This window comes from Orbicella faveolata, unplaced genomic scaffold (genome assembly GCF_042242905.1).
Source record: "Orbicella faveolata isolate gen_17 unplaced genomic scaffold, um_ofav_v1 contig_15, whole genome shotgun sequence".
NCBI lineage: Eukaryota > Metazoa > Cnidaria > Anthozoa > Scleractinia > Merulinidae > Orbicella > Orbicella faveolata.
The window spans coordinates 10,159,305-10,178,388 of record NW_028301542.1 but is presented as its reverse complement, the minus strand read 5'-3'; the positions used below and the strand labels follow the sequence as shown (position 1 = coordinate 10,178,388).

Sequence of the window (19,084 nt, the reverse complement as noted above, 5' to 3'; positions counted from 1 at the left end):
AGTCACATGACACTATCTGAAGATGGAGTTGGTTCTCCTATGACTCCTCCAGTGACTTCTCCTGATCAACGGCAGCAATCCACATCATCAAATGATCTGGATAACATGCAGTACAGTCCCAACGCGACAGTGAATGGCTATGAGCCTTACAGTAGCCCTGTTACTCCTGAAGTCATTGCTATTCCTCCAGAATTGTCACCAGATAAACTTCCTGTTGAAGATCTCAAAGTTCTTCTAAGGCATCAGTTGGAATTTTACTTTTCCAGGTTGGCTTTAGTGCTGTAGTGATCTCACACTTCTCTTATTTTCTTCAACTACTGTTCAAAAGTACATATAATGTCAAAAAAATTATAGGACTTCATTCTGTTAGAGGAATGTTTGGTGACTTTTGATCTAAGTTCCACTTCTGAAGCACTATACTTGCATGAAACAAGAAATTCGGTGAGAGTGATGTAAGTATGTAAGTATCGTATGTAAGGACTGAAACTGTATTAAATGACATCTTTAAGAGACACTTAACATCAATACAGCAGATCACCAAGTTGACGGATATAAATTTGTTGCAATTAGCTCTTTTCAAACTCTTAGAAAATGTAAGATTCAGTTTGATTAGATGGGTTTTTATGATTTTAAGGATGGTTTTAACCCATTGATGCCTGTGCTAACTGTAAACTGGCCGTGACAAGTGTTGGCGTTTGTTCCACCTCTGACATCATCACCTTTGACCAAAATAATCACTTATACTTAAGTTCTGCGGGAGGAAAAGATCTTTCCTTTGTTACCCAGATCAGAGTGATTTGGTCCATTGAGTCTGAAATATGCATGAAAATGCTCAGAAATTTGGGTGAAAAGCTCAGGGCAAAATTTCCCTCCACTACACTTTGCTACTCCATGGTAAGAATTGCCTGTCTCAATGAATGTCCAAAAATCTGTTTTGGCCATAAAGCTATAGGTGGCAATGGGTTAACCCTTTATCCCCTAAGGCGAATGGCAGTTTTTCCCAAATCGGCAAATAAAGACATTGTGCCTGTGTACAATAAATTATGCCATTTGAAAGCCACTAATCAGCTTATTTAAGAATTGACATCAGCAGCTATTAAGGAGGTAGACATTTTGAGAGAAATTGCTTTAAAATGGAAAAATGAATGACTTCAAAAATGTATACTATATTAGGTATACCCCTAAACTATAGCTTATTTAGCAGCTCATAGTGTATAGCTTGATATGAGACAATTCTTGCATTCCATTTGCATCCCGAAAAAGGAACTAAAAACTTCTGGGGATGGTCAACTATGTCTTGGATGGGGGGGGGGGGGGGGGGGGTCAAAATTTTATGACTTCAATGAGCAGATCTTCACAAGACAATTTTCATGGCGAAAATTCATAGAAAGCAATCAAATATTCACAAAGTTATGACCTTGTGTGCCAATTTGCACTCTTAGGGGGTAAAGGGTTAAGGTGCCTGGTAGCAGTTTCCAGTACTTTCCAGCAGTTATACTGTAACAGATCAATATTACCATACTGTATTCTTGTCTTAAATAAAAGCTTGTTATTGAACATTTCTGTTTTGTTGTTTCAACCATCAGAGAGAATTTGTCAAGTGACACTTATTTAGGTAAGTTGATTGGTGTAGGGGTCAGTGGGGTCATCATGATCATTGCTTCTTAAATGATCTCATATCTTGGATATCTTTTAATATTTTGTTATTTTTGCTAACACTTTGCAATGCTAATACTGCTACTTTACACTAAAACAAAACAATAAAGCTACTTATTACTCTACTTACAATACAACACCCCTACTAACACTACTAACAACACTAAGACAGTTTCTTTACCTTACATGATTATTACAGTACAAGATTATTGGAAACAATAATAGAAACTATTCTATTAATAAAGGGTCTACATAAATTGTGTACATCTTCATTTTGGTTGACCAGTAAAAAACGAAATACTAATCACAAATTAGACTGATTAAAGAAAACTTATAGTCTGCAACAAAATTTAAATCAAAATATATTACTGAAATGTAGACCAAGCGACAAACAACTGATTGGAAGAAACCATAATATTGAGACATATATAATGTAGAATCCATGTAGATAACCATATTTAAATGTCAAGGAAATACTATGAATAAACAAGGTTTGACTAAACATATTTTCTGCAAGTCTTACAGCTTTTTTTCCTTTCTTCTGATATCGTAGTTTCTCAAATGGATGGAGATCAATATGTTCCTATTTGGACAGTAGCAAATTTTAATCAGGTAAGTGAAAGATGACTTAACAAAGACGATCATTATTGCAGTTGTGCAATTCTTGTTACATTTTGCTTCATGTAAGTTGCAGTTTAATAAATCAAATAGCTATGATTTCTCTGCAATTCATCACTATGATTTGTTTCCAAGTTGCAAAAGATTATTTACTTTGAGCAGCAGTTTGGCTACATAGTAACAACACAATGTCATGCAGCTTTAAGTGTGTCTTTCTGAAATGGCTTAAACCACTGGATTTTGTAGTTTGAGGGCTCAGTTTATTCCTTTGGGCATTCCTTTCGGTTGCATCCAAAAACATCTTAAATAAGTTTGGTTTTGTTTGGTTCAAAAAAGGTGAGATAATTTCAAAGGAAATCTCAAACCACTTCAAAAGACTTGAACAGTAGTGCAATTAAAGTGACCATAAGTGAAAGACTTGGGAAGGTATCCTTTTGTTCACGACATGTGAATGAACTCAAAGTAATCTCTGCAGACATTTTATGAATTGGGCTTCTTCACGATGTATGTCACTTAAACTTATGTAACTATGTATACAGATCATATTGAGAGCCTTACAAAGAGATCTTGAATGAGTTTTTTTTTGTCACAGGATGCCAGAAGTAGAATTTTTTGTGTCAAGCAGCGGCCATTGTCAATTTATGTACGACTATGTTCCAATGCATCAGGATTATTCTTCAATGTGTGGTGAATGCCTAGGTTACTTAATGGATTTGAACTTTTCCTTTGACCACTACTTTTTAATTGGAGGCATTCTAGGAGTTCTTAAAAGAGATTTAATCGAGGATTCTTTTCTTTTACAAGCTGGCTGAGTGTTCAGTACCAGAGCTAGCTGCCGTCAAGTTTTATTCAGTTTCATGTTATCTGATCCTCCCAGAATACAATTTACAAAAGTTATGTCATGAACTTTCCTTTCTTTGCTCAATAAAGGTCGGCACACACGAGGGTAACAAGTTGTGGGGGCAAGTCCCATTGTGTGAACTAGCCAGTTTGCCACAAAATCTAGTCGCAGGGACTAAAATTTGGTCCCTGCGACTAGTCCCATGAGTTCAAACTGGTTTGAATTTTTGGGACAAGTCCCTGCAACTTGTTCCTCAAAATGCTTGGTGTGAACTGTTCATGGGACAAGTCCCTATGACCAGTCCCCTTGTATAAACTCTTCAGGGGAGTAGTCCCCTCCTGTGTGCCGACCTTAAAGAAACTGTGAGTAAGAAACCCCTGATTGTTTTGTTTTTTGTTTTTTGTTTTTTTAACATAGAGAGTTATATTACTTTCCCCCAGGTAACCATGATATAATCTCATGCGCAAGTGGAAATTTCGAAGATTGTGCTAAGCTAAATACGTAAACGGTTTTAGACTCGTAGCTTATTAAAGAAACATGTGACTTCTTTCTTACACTGGGCAAAATATGTCTCCAGATTTATAACAATAAGACTTTTTGTAACTTGAATTAAATATCTTACCTCCTATGGCAAGTTGGCCCTCTAGTAGGGTGCTGGAAAGAGAAAATAAAATTGTGCGAAATTCTGGAGGCAAATTGTGCAGGGAAAAAACTTTGATCTTGTGGGGAATTGTGCAGGATTATTGACAGACCAAAATATCAATTACAAGCGTTGTTGCCAAGTCCTACAGCAAGGAAATTCTGCATGGACGATACTTTTAGCCAAACTTATTTCACTGTTCAAATACACTTGGCAATCACTAATTGTTTTAGCAAACTGTGCCTGGCTGACTTTGTCTAATTTCTAAACAAAATCTTGTTGCATGACACGATTCAACCCAAGCCTATGAAACCAAAGTAGAATGCTGCATCTTTCATAATAAATGAGTTCCTTTTTAAAAATATTCCAACCTTAAATTCAATAACAATATATGGCTTGAATATTTCTATATAAACTGCATTTAAGGTTTGTAAATTCTCAGAACTTATCCTTAAAAAAACCCAGCTTGAAAGTTTATGCAAATTATGTGCTGATGTAGTTTGACCTCTTGTCATTAATATTCGCTCAAGCACTTCAATCCAGGAAAGTTAGATATTTCTCATTTGTTTTGAAAGATAAAAATCTTGAAAAGTTCTTAAGAATTTCTGCAATCAATATTAAAGCTGTTTTATTTAAATGTTTCAGCAAATCTTTAAGTGTTGTGTGGGATTTTGTGGGTTTTGGTGCATTATGTATTGTGACCAAGAGCCTGCAGCCATGCTTACTATTTGAAAAACCTTCTTCTCTTGCGGATTTCACGACTGTATGTAAATCATACAAGAGCCTTGAATTTTGAAACTCTTTCCTATGATGGATATTTTTGTCAACAGGGAAGAACCTGTGTAGGTAACTCGAAGTATATCAGGAAAGGAAGATATAAGTGAAAGACTGACTTTTTTCAGATTCAGGGAGTGCTCAGGTGTTGCATGTCACACATCTAGAAGTTTGAGGTTACGTTCAGTTAGAAATGATCCTCAAAGAAGACCTTTTTAGGTTCAACCCCCACCCCTTCCTGCCTGGATTTCAACAGCCTTTGACCCCCCCTTCCCAGGAGAATTTCAAGAAACCCATCCATGGGTGGGGGATGGGGGTGGGTTTTTTCTGGAATAACCCAATATCAGATTGAAAGGTTTATATTTGAGCTGCACAAAATAATTATTTGATTATTTAATTTATTTATTTTATGTCTTGTTTAATGCAATAATCATTTATTGAGTTATTTTATATCTTGTTTATGTAGTTAATTAGTTACCTGATAAATTATACGGTGTTGTTGCAGGTTAAAAAGTTAACAAGTAACCTTGACCTAGTTAAGGATGTTATGAGAGGTGAGATTACAACATACACCAAGCAGTCAAATTTTGTGTGGGATGAATTGAAGTGCAAGTTTGTACTACTGGGACTCTCTGAATTCTTACTTAAACCAGCTATGTTCAGAACTTTGCATTTTAATACTCTGTTCTTGTACCTATTTTCCATGAAATATGCAAATTATTGTTAACACTTTCAGTTGCTTTTAGAGTGTTCACAATGATTTGTATTTTCACTAATGCAAGGTTCCTTGAATTAAGAGCTCAAGGTCTCTTTGAGGTTATAATTGATGATGCAAAGTCCAAATTGACTCTTTTGTCAGAGAAATTGAGAGTAAATTATTTAATTGTTGGTAGAATTGTCATGATAATTTCTTTCAAATAACAATTTCCAGATATATCTAAACTTCACACTTAAAGGGAATCTTGGCTGAAAAGCATTTCAAGTTTCAAAGTTTACCCAATGGTTCTCTTTAATCGGTCCTGTCGAATACGAAGTGTTTGGTTTTCAGTTGAAATCACCTGGGCATTGCCATGTTTGCTTTATAGTAATTTATGACGTCATTGCACAGTAAGATCTCAATAATGAGACCACAGAAGACGATTTCTCATTGGAACTGGACATATTCATCTGGAATGTGAATTATAAATGATTAGAAGCAATTTTATATCCCTAGATCCACACAATGCTGTATTTCAAAAACATCCAACTGCGCATTGTCTTCATAATTTCTCATCAAGCTTTGCAAAAATAAACATGGCAGCACACAGGTAATTTGAAATCCTAAAATTGCTGAAAGGAAAAGCTTACCATTCAAAACAGCAAAGAATTATCTAGTTCAAATTGCTGAAACAATTTAACACAAACACAAGCGTGTGATTTGGAACAAAACATTACTGTTTTTTAGCCAAGATTCCCTTTAAGCAAAATATGTTGAGTAATGGTGAATGTCCATTTTTTATTCTTACCCACAATTAAATTATCCCCCAGTAATTTTTCTAAATCCAGAGAAATGAGAAAATGTCACCAGTTTGTAGACAACCTCCAGCCATTGTGCACTAATGTGTGATATTGTTCGACAGCTCAGCCAATCAGGCAACAAGTAAAATTAATTGAGGGGCAATGAACAGAACTTTGCACACCTGCTTCATCAGTAATTTATATAGTACAGTTGCTGTCCCGTGCTATTTCCTGGGGTTATCAGTCCTCTCAAAAATTAAGTTTATTTGAGTCGTAGAAAACATTATTTTGCCTTGTATCTTCAAATTGCAAAGCAAATCTGCCCACAAATTTTCCCAACGATATGGATACGATATAATATATGATACGCATGACACCTCACTTGAAATGTGTCAAAATTATACGGGATTGTCCAGCATTGCTGATGCCCGCCTCTGAAAAAACTTATTGAAACCCATGCAAATTCTCTGTTTCCTTCATTGTAACAAATTTATTTATTTAGATACATAATGTCTGTGAGCTAAAAGCTCATTCAAATTACATAATTATCTGCTAACTAAAGATAAAAAGAATGTAATTAGAAAAACCTATTTAAAATTAATTTTTAAAAAGCTCTAAAATTACTTAAATGAATACTAATCTAATAAATGAAGGCTTTCATGCAAAAAGGGTGTGTATACTGTATTGTGCAAAAGTAACGCAAGCGAAATACACTAATCTCGTTCTTTGTTCCCACAACTTTTTGACAAAAGTTCGCATGAAAGTTCGAGTGAAATTTCTTGGCGCATCGAGCTTTAATGCGCTTGAACAAAGGGCGATTTTTCTTTGAAGTTTCGTTAAGCTAAAGAAAATTCGTGAGCACAAACGATAATTCACCAGGCAGTACATGAAATTTTGTAACGCATTGAATGGCACTTCTGCAGCGTTCGTGCAATTTTCTTTTAGCGACTGATATGAACAAATTGTCGTGTAACTTACAAGCAATAAATTTGTAAATACATGCCGATAAGCTGTTTGTAAATATGTGCCGGTTTGCAGTCATCATCACCGATTAAGGGGATAACATTTTATCTATGACAAAAACATTACTAAAATCTTACCTGAAATTTGCGAAAGGCTTTCAACCAGCTTCGCTTGCTCAATTTCAGCTTGGGCCCAGTTTCATACGCAGAGAATTAGAATACACTGAACCTCATTATGAAGACAATGAACTCAGTTTGTTTCACAAACAAAACAAAAACATCTCCAGTTCTGTGTACTTATGCCACTTAAGTAAACAGTCACAAACAATTCATGAGGGTTTTTCAATCTGAACACTCGTGCACGCTCACGAAACCATTCAGCTGTTGTTTATTTCCATCCCAGTCCCCTCGCAGTTGTTTATTAGCCATTTTTAGATAATCTGTATCTAAAAACCGAGAGGTGTATACGCCTGAAAGTTCTTGTATGAAGAGAACCTCTGTTCATATTAAGGATATGTGAATAACACAGCGCTATAATCATAGGGTTTGAGATTTTGCTACGGTTTTCTGGGTGCGAAAACTTTTCGGGACCTTAAAGAAACGGGCCCCTGGCCCAAGTTGTGCGAAGGCTGGATAACGTTATCCACATTTTGAACGACCTGGGACTGAGGTCACTGGGTGTTGCTTTAAGTCTTCGAACAGTTCACATTTATTTTGCCCCATTTTCATCACCTTAATAATCATCATTGGGACTCTAACTTACAGGGATAAACAGATATGGATGATTGCAACAACGATCCGTTTTCAGAATTTATTTCGAGTTTTTACTTTTAATATGAAAATTCTAATATTGCGGCATAACGAGAATATATTCATATATCACAGAAAAACTAGAGAACTGATGTGTGACCTTCTAATATTGCGTGGTAGATTCACCACGGAGCCAGTAATTTGACTAATTTGTAGTTTCTTGATGATTTGAGAGACGCTAGCGTGGCTTACTAGTAAACCTTTGTTCTTCAATGACCTGAATATTCCAGTTGGGTGGAGATCTTGCTTGTGAAGGAGCTTGATCTGAGTTCTTGTATAATTTGAAACTTTAGGCATGATGACTGACCATCGAGGTGCTTTAAATGTAAAGCGAATGAGCGAATGATTTCTAGTCTAAGTAACAAACACGAAGGGTCACTATGGCAGCAAACTGGCGCGAAGACTGGGGTCTGGCGTGGGAAAAATTGTGTGGTTCTACATGCTGTGAAAATGGCGTTTAGGCAAGTGTATAACTTAGTGATTAGGTACAATTGCATTTATTTATCGGAACTGTGGTGTTTTGGGGTTTTGGATCATGTCAGCAATTTCGCATTCCTTCTGAAATAACCAGGTGAGTTTCATAGCTAACATTTTGTCGAGCTGAGATGCTATTTCAGCAGATTGATGGCTGCTTTCGTGCGCAATGATTGGAAAGGTCATTTATATATTTCACTCAGCAAACTGTGTTTTGAAAACACTCTTAGCTTATTGATAAACAATAGATGGAATTTTTGGAAGGAGTGAATTATCATTCGAAAAATCGCAGCGACTTTTCGGGAGGAGCGAATTATCGCTCGAAAATTCACAGTGAATCATCGTGCAAAGCAAAGTATCGTTAGAAAAAATCGCGCAGATCAAAACAATAGGTGTTACAAAAATGTGGGGAAATTTCGTGGAAATATCGTTTCAAGCGAAATTTCTTTGAAAAGCCCCGAAAAGCCAGGAAATTCATCAAAATTCGTTTGCGTTACTTTTGCACAATACTGTAGCATTTTGGGCCAATTTTTATTTTTTGCAGGATCGAGCTAATTTTTGGCAGACTGACTTGTTTTGACATGAAAAGCATCGTTGTGTAATTGTTTTTGTTGATTTGCGCTTCGTTTTTGAGAAATAACGTGTGCAAAAAATCTTTTGAAGCGAATCCTTTGAAGGAAAACTTAAACGGTTACTTTTAGCAGCTTCGACAGCATGGTTTTTTAAATAGCTGTTTTTATTTTGAAAGGAGTAGAGAAATAAACCAGAAAAAAACATCGACCGTCCTCGTATCGCACGGGTGTCACGGCAAAACAAACTCAAATCCAGCCCGTTCAGCACCTTGTTCGCTTGTGCTAACGAAGCAACAACAAGAGAATTGCATAATTGTATGAATAATAAAACTAGCAGCAAATACCACGCTCTGATGACCTCATCATTTAGCAAAACAAAAGGTTTCTTCTGTTTTTCGCTCAGCAAAAGATCTCCAAAAGATACCCTTGGAAAACTGAGTTTTTTGCATACGTTATTTCTTGAAAACAAAGTGCAAATCAACAAAAACAATTACGCAATGATGCTTTTCATGTCAAAACAAGTCAATCTGCCAAAAATTAGCTCAATCCTGCAAAAAAATAAAAATCAGCCCAAATCACAATCTTTTTGCACGAAAGCCTTCAATTAAAAGAAAACTTCTTTGATTATGAATATACCAGCACGTTGTAAATTCTTAAAGGGCTATACTCTCAATCTTCCTTATAAAATTGTGAGAATTCTCTCAACTAAACTCTGGTTTCAATGAATTTTATATGCTAGCAATAATTTCTTATAGTGGTAGACTACATTGTATATATCCCAGGCTAAACTGCTTGATTGATGATTGGTACTCACGCAACTCTTCAGACCCTGAGATGCACACAAAATCTGGTCTTTCAGAGAACCAGTCAGAATTGTCCATTATCTTGAACCAATTTGCCATGAGTATGTATGTGTTGGAAGAAATTGTTTAGTAACTAGTATGGTTCTTATCTAATACTTAATATAGAATCTCCAAATCTGCAAGTTGACGAGTCAGGAGAGAAGGTTCGTCCAAACATTAAACGGTGTATAGTGGTTCTACGAGAGATTCCTGAGTCAACCCCGATTGAGGTAATTAGTTTTGACGTTTAGCCTATTCCTTGGTAATGGTTAATTGTGAATAATTTAAGAGAAAAGATATGGAAACCAACAGACACAGTGAGACAATATCCTCCTACATGTATGATCTCTTCAAATGTCTTGGATGTTCATATGCTTGAATTCTGCTCTCTGTCTTTTGCCAACTAAAGTACAGTAACATCTGCATATAAGAACAAGTGAATAAAGGCCTTTGCAACATTACAGCATGTTTTTCTTTCCACTAGTATTGTTAAGAAGACAGTTCTGAAGTGGTTTGATGTGCAAATAGTAAGCGCGCTCAGGGAAACATTTTGAATTTAAGTTATGCGTGCGTTAGTTGCGCGTACGAATTTAAGTTGCGTGAATGTTTATCGGCAGAGTTTTAGACAGTTTCCAGTGAGCAGTTGTTGTGCCTTGTAGAGAGTTTTGTGCCATTTAGAGTTGACCGTTTTACCGATTTTGAAGTGTTTTGGGATGGTTTGGGGGTTGATGTCCACTAAAGCACTATTGCAATAAGGCACTATTTAATGAGGTACTATGGCAATAAGGTGTAAACTTTAATGTTTGTATAATTAATTAATTTCAATTAGTTCATTAGCCTTGCAGGAAGGGGGTAGGTGGGATGGGGCACTACGTAAAATGTGTTATACTTGCGTTACTTCTTTTATAACTTCACAAAGCTATATAATTGTTTCAGAAAATCCCTTGCTCTCCTTGTGGTACTTTTCTCTTTAGAGCAAAACCAATATTTTGATCTAAATGCATGTGCAGATTAATATGCATTAGTGTCAACTACATATTAGGTGGAAGATACATTTCATACAAGATCACATGCTAACGTTGAGTGCTTTACCTTGTGGTAGAACCCTAGCATGTTATAGGCATGTGTTCTAGTGTCGTTAGCATAATACAAGAGAGCTACTGTGACTGCATATCTTTTGGAATTACTCCTAACTTGGTTCAAGAAATATCGTCTGTTGTTTTTGGTCTTTTTGGTCTCTACCAAAGAGACCAAAATGTTCATAACTGCAGCCAAAACTTTCCCCGATGGCATTAAAAATTGTACAAAAAAACTGAAGCTGCTCAAATATTGCTGCAGACTTCATGTCACCTAGACTGAAAGTGTAAATTAATTTAATTAGTCTGAGGGGACTCGTTCAAAAATGAAGGATTTTATCTCGGTCAAGTAGCGCTACTTCTCGTTGAATCGCTGCTTAGTTGTATTAATCGATATCAGTGTGTATTAAATTTATAAGTGGTTTTATTGTTATCGCGAAAGGTGGCAACAGAACGTGATGAGCCTTGACAATTTGATAATTAGAATAGTTCTTGTTTATCGGTGAAAAGAAAATTTGTGTGTTAAGTAAAACAAATCGTTCCTCTTCGATTTCTTCATCTGACGGACACTCAACTTTCTTCCATTTATCTCCAGCTGTGAAAAAAAAAACACAGGCACATCTTTCAAGTGTTTTGGAGAAAACAAGCCTAGAGTTTCATGTTACATTCCTTTGCGAGGAAAACAAAAGTATGAAGTTACAAACGTTGGCATGAAAAGTAACATTGTCACGCTTGCTCCTTAAAATGGGCAAAAATTGGGTAAAACACCACAGTAAAATTCAAGAGCTGTCTTGACAAAGGGTAATTAATTGTTAGTTATTCTTGGACTGTGAATGAAAATACACACATGAAACCACACTGCTAAGATTATGTCTCATCAAAATCCCTAGCTGACTAGGAAGGTCAATACAAACCAGGAGTGAATGCTAGGGGTTATATAGGAACTGTGTTATGAGTACTGCATCACAGCCATACATTACACTCTGCACTATCTGAGATTGTCTCACTAGTCTTATCTTTTTGCTGCAGTTATTGAACTTGTACTGGGCTTGCTTCTGCTTGAAAAATTCCTGAGAAAGCATCATCAACACGGGCAATTCTTACCATGGAGTAGCCAAATGTACCCAAAGGAAATTTTGCTCCAAATTTTTCGCTCAAATTTCAGAACATTTTTGTGCATATTTCAGGCTCCATTGACCCGATCACTCTGATCTGGGTATCATTGGAAAGATCTTTCCTTCTGCGGAACTTGAGTATTTAGTGATGCCAATTTTGGTCAAAGTAAAGGTGATGACGTCAGAACTGGAACACAAGGCCAACATTTGTCATGGCCGGTTACCGCTGGCACAGGCGTCAATGGGTTAATTAAACCTCTAATAATGTATAATATACAGTATTTCTAAAACAAATTTTAAGAAAATTTTATGAACATCTTGAGGCTTATTTTTCACACAGGCGGCCCAAGCTCTCAATGTTATCCTTTTTTTTTCCTTTTTATGCAAACGTTCAGGCTAACGTGACATATGGCATGTACTGTTACATAACGACCGAATTTGACCACGCGAAACATGACTCTCGCCTTGCAGCATATGGAGGTGTTGTGTTACAACAGTTTGAATTTATAAAGGTTTGTATGGGAATGCAACGGCTTTGCTTGAAAAGCCAATTATTCTTATATTTTGTGAATAAAATCCACTTACCCTGTTGCTGTGTTGTATTCTTTGTTGTTTGCTAGCTCCTTGGGCCGATCTAATGCGATTTCGGCGAGTTATCGTTCTGTAGGTTTCCACTACTAAAAGAAAGACAAGGCCGGACACTGATTTCCGGAGTGCCCGCCGCTCAAAGCGAGTAAATCCACTGAAAATAACCCTGCCGGCTCAGTTCCTCCGTAGAATCGAGGAAGAGATGTTGAAGTTCCATGTCAGTTCACTCGCTACGCGATTCTGTCCACAACGCCTTCGCAACGATACATTTATTTCCAGATTGCTTCGCTCGCAAATTCGAAAACCGCCGCATCACTAAAGTTAGGACACTTTCACGGTGTTGGGTAACTATAAGTAGCCCGACCGGGGGTAGTCAGCAACGATTTGTCAACAGTCAAACCAAAATGCTCCCCGGGTACCCTCGTGCTTTATTTGTCAAACCCATAAAGGGAGTGCCCGGTTACCCGGGGAGCATTTTGGTTTGACCGTTGACAAATCGTTGCTGACTACCCCCGGTCGGGCTACTTATAGTTACCATCAACATCTCTTCCTCGATTCTATGGAGGAACTGAGCCGGCAGGGTTATTTTCAGTGGATTTATTCGCTTCAAGCGGCGGGCACTCCGGAAATCAGTGTCAGGCCTTGTCTTCCTTTTAGTAGTGGAAACCCACAGAACGATAACTCGCCGAAATCACATTAGATCGGCCCGAGGAGCTGGCAAACAACAAAGAATACAACACAGCAACAGGGTAAGTAGATTTTATTCACAAAATATAAGAATAATTGGCTTTTCAAGCAAAGCCATTGCATTCCCATACAAACCTTTATAAATTCAAACTGTTGTAACACAACACCTCCATATGCTGCAAGGCGAGAGTCATGTTTCGCGTGGTCAAATTCGGTCGTTATGTAATAGTACATGCCATATGTCACATTATCCTGAACGTTCGCATAAAAAGGAAAAAAAAAGGATAACATTGAGAGCTTGGGCCGCCTGTGTTTCGCGTGGTCAAATTCGGTCGTTATGTAATAGTACACGCCATATGTCACGTTAGCCTGAACGTTTGCATAAAAAGGAAAAAAAAGGATAACATTGAGAGCTTGGGTCGCCTGTGTTTCTCACTGAGCACCCAGTAAATAAGGACTTGATCAGCCCGAACCTCAAAATCATAGGTTCTCATATGCAGGTGTTAACTGTCTCTCAAATTCGATAATAAATAATAATGTAGTGGTGACTGTTTTCTCCCACCTGGGAGATTGGGCATTTGTTCAACTACCATACCCTGTAGCTTTTTTTAAAACAGACAGCAACTTGGCAAGTTCCAATGAAATACTACTGGTTGCATTTAAGTGTGAGAATATTATTCAAGAATATCAGATGTGGCCATGGTGTTAAACCCTTAAAACCACTTTTTGTGTGAAAGATGCAGTGCAGTACAAAGAAACCTGTTGTCAAACTAATCACACACACATTCAAATGCATGCAGGAGTCCAAGTTTGCATGAGTTAAGGCGAACTGTAGTACACTTCACCAGAATTTCCTTAATGACACCACTTACTAATAATTATGTCTGGATGTCCAGAGAGATCTTGTCTAAGTATGTAGACCGAATCTGTCCTAATAAACTAAAATACTTGCTGCTCAGACCAAAAGAAATTTACTTGCAATAACAAGAACAAAGTTTTAGGGAAGTTAAGGCTCAAAACCAAGCTTGCAAAGTTCAACTTCTATTTTCCTCAAATAATCAGCTGCCAGCGACACTATGGAGCAAAGGACTATAAAAGGTTGCTCATAAGAAATTAGATCTAGAAATAGTAAAAATAAAACAAACAAACAAGGTTTACAGTCATGAGCAGCAGCTTGATGTTATCTTGTGTACTGCAGGTCTATGTATATCATTTTCTTGTTGAACAAATTAATGCTCCTGAGCTGTGACAAATGGAAACTACCCTAGTTAATGTTTTTGTTCCAATCCACTGTAGGATGTAAAAGCCCTTTTTTCTGGGGAAAACTGTCCAAGTTGGACACACTGTGAATTTGCACACAACAATTACTGGTATGTCCAGTTTGATTCAGAGGACAATGCCCAAAAGGTAGGCAAATGTTTAGTGCCTAAAAGAACTACCTATGTTATAACAAATAATGATGTACATGTTTTAATGCAAATATGCATTAGGCTAAATGTACATAAGCATAGGATTGAACACCTATAAAGTTGCACTGATTGGTTAATTCTCTAAGTAGCAGTTGAGGTGGGGGGTTGGGTAGTAGTACAAAGGAAGCCTCCTTATCAGACCATGCAGCAGCATTTGTGCCTGACAACCAACTTAAGGTAGAATCAGGGTTAGGTTACCTAACTTCAAAAGCATGTTAGTTTCTTATGTGAACCTTATTACAGGGTTTGTACAGGACATGGAAAACCTGGAAAGTCATGGAATTTTATAATGTCATTTTCCAGGCCTGGAAAGTCCTGAAATCAATTTGTGGGTCATGGAAAAGCAATACATTTTCTGAGAATGAACAGACAAAAAATTAAAAAGTTGAAAACACAACAGACAAGTCAAGAAACCAGTTAATCCCAGTAAAAAATAAACACTAGCTCACATTTTATGCATCGTAATGTGGGAAATACCTTGAATAAAAGATTGTTTTGACAATACTTTGAGAACACCTGCTTAACATAGCTTAAGGAAAACTCAGAAAGATCATAGAAAAGGTCATGAAATTTCAAAAGCCCAAAAGAGTACAAACCTTGTATTAACAGGAATCATAGTTACTTAATGATTAGTGTTATAATAATTTGTTTTGATTGTGTAGAAGAGTAATAAAGAGTGAAGAGAACACCTCTTGCACATATCAGAAGATGTTGCTATGATATGAATACATGTATTTCGTGATTATTATCCAACCCATGTTTCAGGCATACAGATACCTCAGAGAAGAAGTTAAAACTTTTAGAGGCAAGCCTATTATGGTAAGGAATTTACTTACTATTGACATTGTCATATTGCTGGCCCTCAGTGACTCCTCTAACATAAATTATTACCATCATTAACCTTAGAACCTTGGCCCCCTACTCTCCTCTTTACTTCCTTTTACTGCTCACCTCATTTTCAATCCTACACCATGCCTGTCCTTGGCAGGCCCTTTCCTTGATCAGCAGGATTGGTTTCGTTTATGATATCAGCCAAATAGTGTGCAACATGAGATGTCCAAACCTGAGCTGAGCAGTTTTCCTTTATATCTTTGGCAAACTTAACTTGTTTATGCATAACTTTCCCAGACATAAAACCCTTTTTGTATGCTTGGTGAACAAGTAGTGGAAATCTCTCTTGTGGTAAAAGCAACAAGATATTGGTCACCGACTTGTATGGCAGCTTGCTGCATAAGCTTCTCGAAGAAAAGAGAGGAATCATAATGCCTTTTGGTCAACATTGTTCTTTTAGGCCAGGATAAAAGCCAAGCCACTTCATCAGAGTAATTTTGGGCCCAAAAATGGACTCAGATCAGTGAGTAATGTATTTAATGTTAGATAGTGATAAACCACAAACCACAAATTAAACACTTTGAGCTAAAAGACATGCTGCACAGCAGGGCAGTCACTCTTGTAATTTGTTCAGTAACAATCAATGGCTAGAATTCAGCTCTAAGACATTCAGGAAACAGCCCATAGACAACATATGGTCTGAAATGGAAACTTATATGTTTGTGTCTCATTATTTTCATTTCATGGCTATTTTGAAATCCTTTTGCATGTTTGTTATGGAGCATACCATTTTTAAAGTGCATTTGTAGTGAAAATGTTTTGTTGTTTATTTATTAAATTTACCATTTCAAATACACTTTTCCAAATTTTGGGACCTTTAGTGTAAAAACTGATGACTTTACAAGCCCTCAATGTTATACCATTTTACCGTCCAAATGGCATTTGCACTGTGTGATCAAATACCACATGACAACAACCAACATTCTGATAAGGCAGGATTTGTCAGTAGATTACCTCAATGTCATTATCCTATTCCTCTTCGATTTTCTCTTCCTTGGGTTCACTTGATGTTTTGAGAAGAGTCCTGGACATCACTGTTTTCTGTACTGTTTTCTCAACTCATTTTGCAACCATGTTTAGGGACTCTGGGGCAGAGTATGGCTGGCCCAATAGCACCCTGGTCATTTTTTTTTAGTCCCTTGAGGTGACAAAAGTAATCATTCTAATATTAAATAGTAAGTAGATAGTAAATAGAAGCCATATTTTACCCGGTTCTTGGACTCTTGTCAGGCTCAAGAATGTTTTGAAAGTATTATGAGAGAGACTAGTCTCTTGCTGCCAATTTTAAACACTGGTCAGAATTGGTGAAGAAGTTCAAAGTTGATTAGAGGTTGTTTTTTGGTGTTTTTCAAGACTACTACTCCTCGCATGCAAATTTCATTACTACTATTACATGTCATGGAGTTTGTCAGGTAAAATGAATACGTTTGTTTTGTTTCCATTTTCTAGGAAGTTAAACAACCCATGATCATATGATCAGGTCTTTGCATTGTTTGTTTGCTGGGCAGATATGCAAACTCAAATTGCTTCAAAAAGTTTAAGCTGAAATTCAATGACAAAAACGTTTGTTTCTGAAGTACTAAGCAAGAATGCATGGTGCTGTTTTTAATGACGTAATCACTGAGGCAAGTTTGCATGCACAATATTGAGTTGCAATCCTAGGGTGACATAATTTGCAAAAGAATAAATTGACTAATGTGGCTGTTATGGAAACATGTGAGTGAAATTATTAGTTACTTGTTTTCTCACTTTAAGATCTCCTTGTGCACAATAAGAACTTGATGGTATTTTTGCTCTTGACTTGACCGACTCCCCTGACCATTTCAAGGGCAAGGTGACACATTTTTGAAGGCTTGTAAAATCATCCTTTTCCACCCTAAATTTTTCAAATTGGTTTGGTGTATTTCAAGCAGTACATTCTTTCAAATTACTATTAAAAATAATTTTCACTTCCTATACACTTAAATAACAGCAACAAGTTACCAAACAGCAACCCACTTATAACCAGCAGCATTTCCAGTTCCCTCCAGTAAATACAGTATTCAGTGGTCAACAGGTGAGTGCAATACAGAAGAATTAGAAACACAATTAATTCAATCTCTATGGGTATCTCCATGGGCTAACCATAACAGATTGTAACTGCTTGTTTGTGATTGTTATATTTGAAGGGGTGAGTGCAAAACCATGCTAAGTGACAATTTGGGCGAAAAAAAAATTTCGCGAAAGGGCTTGAATCTTTTCATGTGGTCTTCAATGTAATAGAAAAACGTGGTCCTGTATTTTTGTCGCTGCTTTTTGCTTTGTTTTTGAGTTAAAACGTATGCAAAAATACTTGGCTTTTCCTAGCCATGTCTTTACGAGATTATTTGTTGAACGGCAAACAGGCAGACTGTTTATAGTGTATGAAGTCAAAATCAAATCTCACAGCATATATAGAGCGGACATCTGGGAACAGATTGTTTACATTGGTTATTATCACGTGAAGACAACACGTGAATCGATCGAGCATAAAACAAAATACATCGAACAAAAAAGAGATGTGCCGCATTAGAGCTCTGTCAACTAATATCTTAAGCATTGTTTTAAAGTACCTTGTATGCCTGCCTGGTGGTTGAGAGGCATCATAAAGCCTTGATAAACCCGTAAGTCATGAGCACGTTTTAAAGAATCAAAATGTGTTCTGAAACTTCGAAGGCAGCTGATATACCGTAATCGTGTTATCGCCGTTCAAAGTCAGATCGAGCCAGGCAGCAAAGTCCAAGAGCAGTTCTTGCCCAAGAAAAATACCCTCTGGTGAGTTGTGGCCCATTTGCCAAGCGTTGCTAGCATCAAAGTTTGGAAAGCGAGAACTGGTTTTAGACTTATAAAACTTGTCTTGTATCGACCGCCATGTTTTCGGGTGCACGAGGTGTAAAGACCCTTCCCGGCATGCAGTGCGATCACGTTCTGTGGACATTTCTCGAACTGGTAACTAGATTGGTTAAACATAGTAATGGCTAACAAGTAGCAATCGATTGTATCATAGATCTGTGGTCCAGGTTGCGTTGATTTTATTTCAAATCGGCATGATTTGCAGTGTTTTGAGCTTCTGGAATCAGCTGACATGCAGATGTATGGAGACCCGTACGTTACGCAGAAGGGTTAATCTGTTAATCTGTCAGCCCTATTTATAGAGCTTTTTCACATGGAGTCATCAAATTCTTAAACCCAAAACTAACCGGCCACCAAAGTTGTTATCCTCATCAGACATAAGAGGTACCAGCGAATTTTGAACTTCGAAGTTATGGCGGTGCGTGACATAAAGCTACGATCACATTTGTCGAAAACTATGTATTTATCTCGTGATTTTTAGCCATTTAAGATGTTGCCGTATTTGGAAAAGTGCTTATTGAAATGTTTATTTGTTTTATTTTATTTTTATTTACACCTTTTTTGACCTGAAATCAACATTTTTGAGCTTATACGTGTCATGAAATCACTGCCATTTTCAGGAGCCCATCATGGGCCCCTGCCATTTTGTTGTTTTCAAAGTGAAACCAACATCCTTGCTTTCGCGCATTAACGTCAAATCA

General features: G+C 37.0%; 1 protein-coding gene across 3 annotated transcripts in view; it reads left to right on the top strand.

Annotated features, from left to right (window-relative positions):
• The window catches only part of LOC110051343 (uncharacterized), a 54,771-nt gene that overhangs the window by 9,200 nt on the left and 26,487 nt on the right, over positions 1–19,084 (top strand). For 2 of the 3 annotated variants that reach the window (XM_020757379.2, XM_020757378.2), the window contains exons 4-13: positions 3–266; positions 1,587–1,615; positions 2,210–2,268; positions 2,867–2,917; positions 5,035–5,083; positions 9,813–9,916; positions 14,449–14,559; positions 15,387–15,440; positions 15,913–15,975; positions 17,485–17,568. In XM_020757379.2, the coding sequence (XP_020613038.1) occupies positions 3–266; positions 1,587–1,615; positions 2,210–2,268; positions 2,867–2,917; positions 5,035–5,083; positions 9,813–9,916; positions 14,449–14,559; positions 15,387–15,440; positions 15,913–15,975; positions 17,485–17,568 (868 nt within the window). The remainder of the gene's footprint in view (positions 1–2; positions 267–1,586; positions 1,616–2,209; positions 2,269–2,866; positions 2,918–5,034; positions 5,084–9,812; positions 9,917–14,448; positions 14,560–15,386; positions 15,441–15,912; positions 15,976–17,484; positions 17,569–19,084) is intronic. The other variant, XM_020757380.2, reaches the window with a different exon arrangement.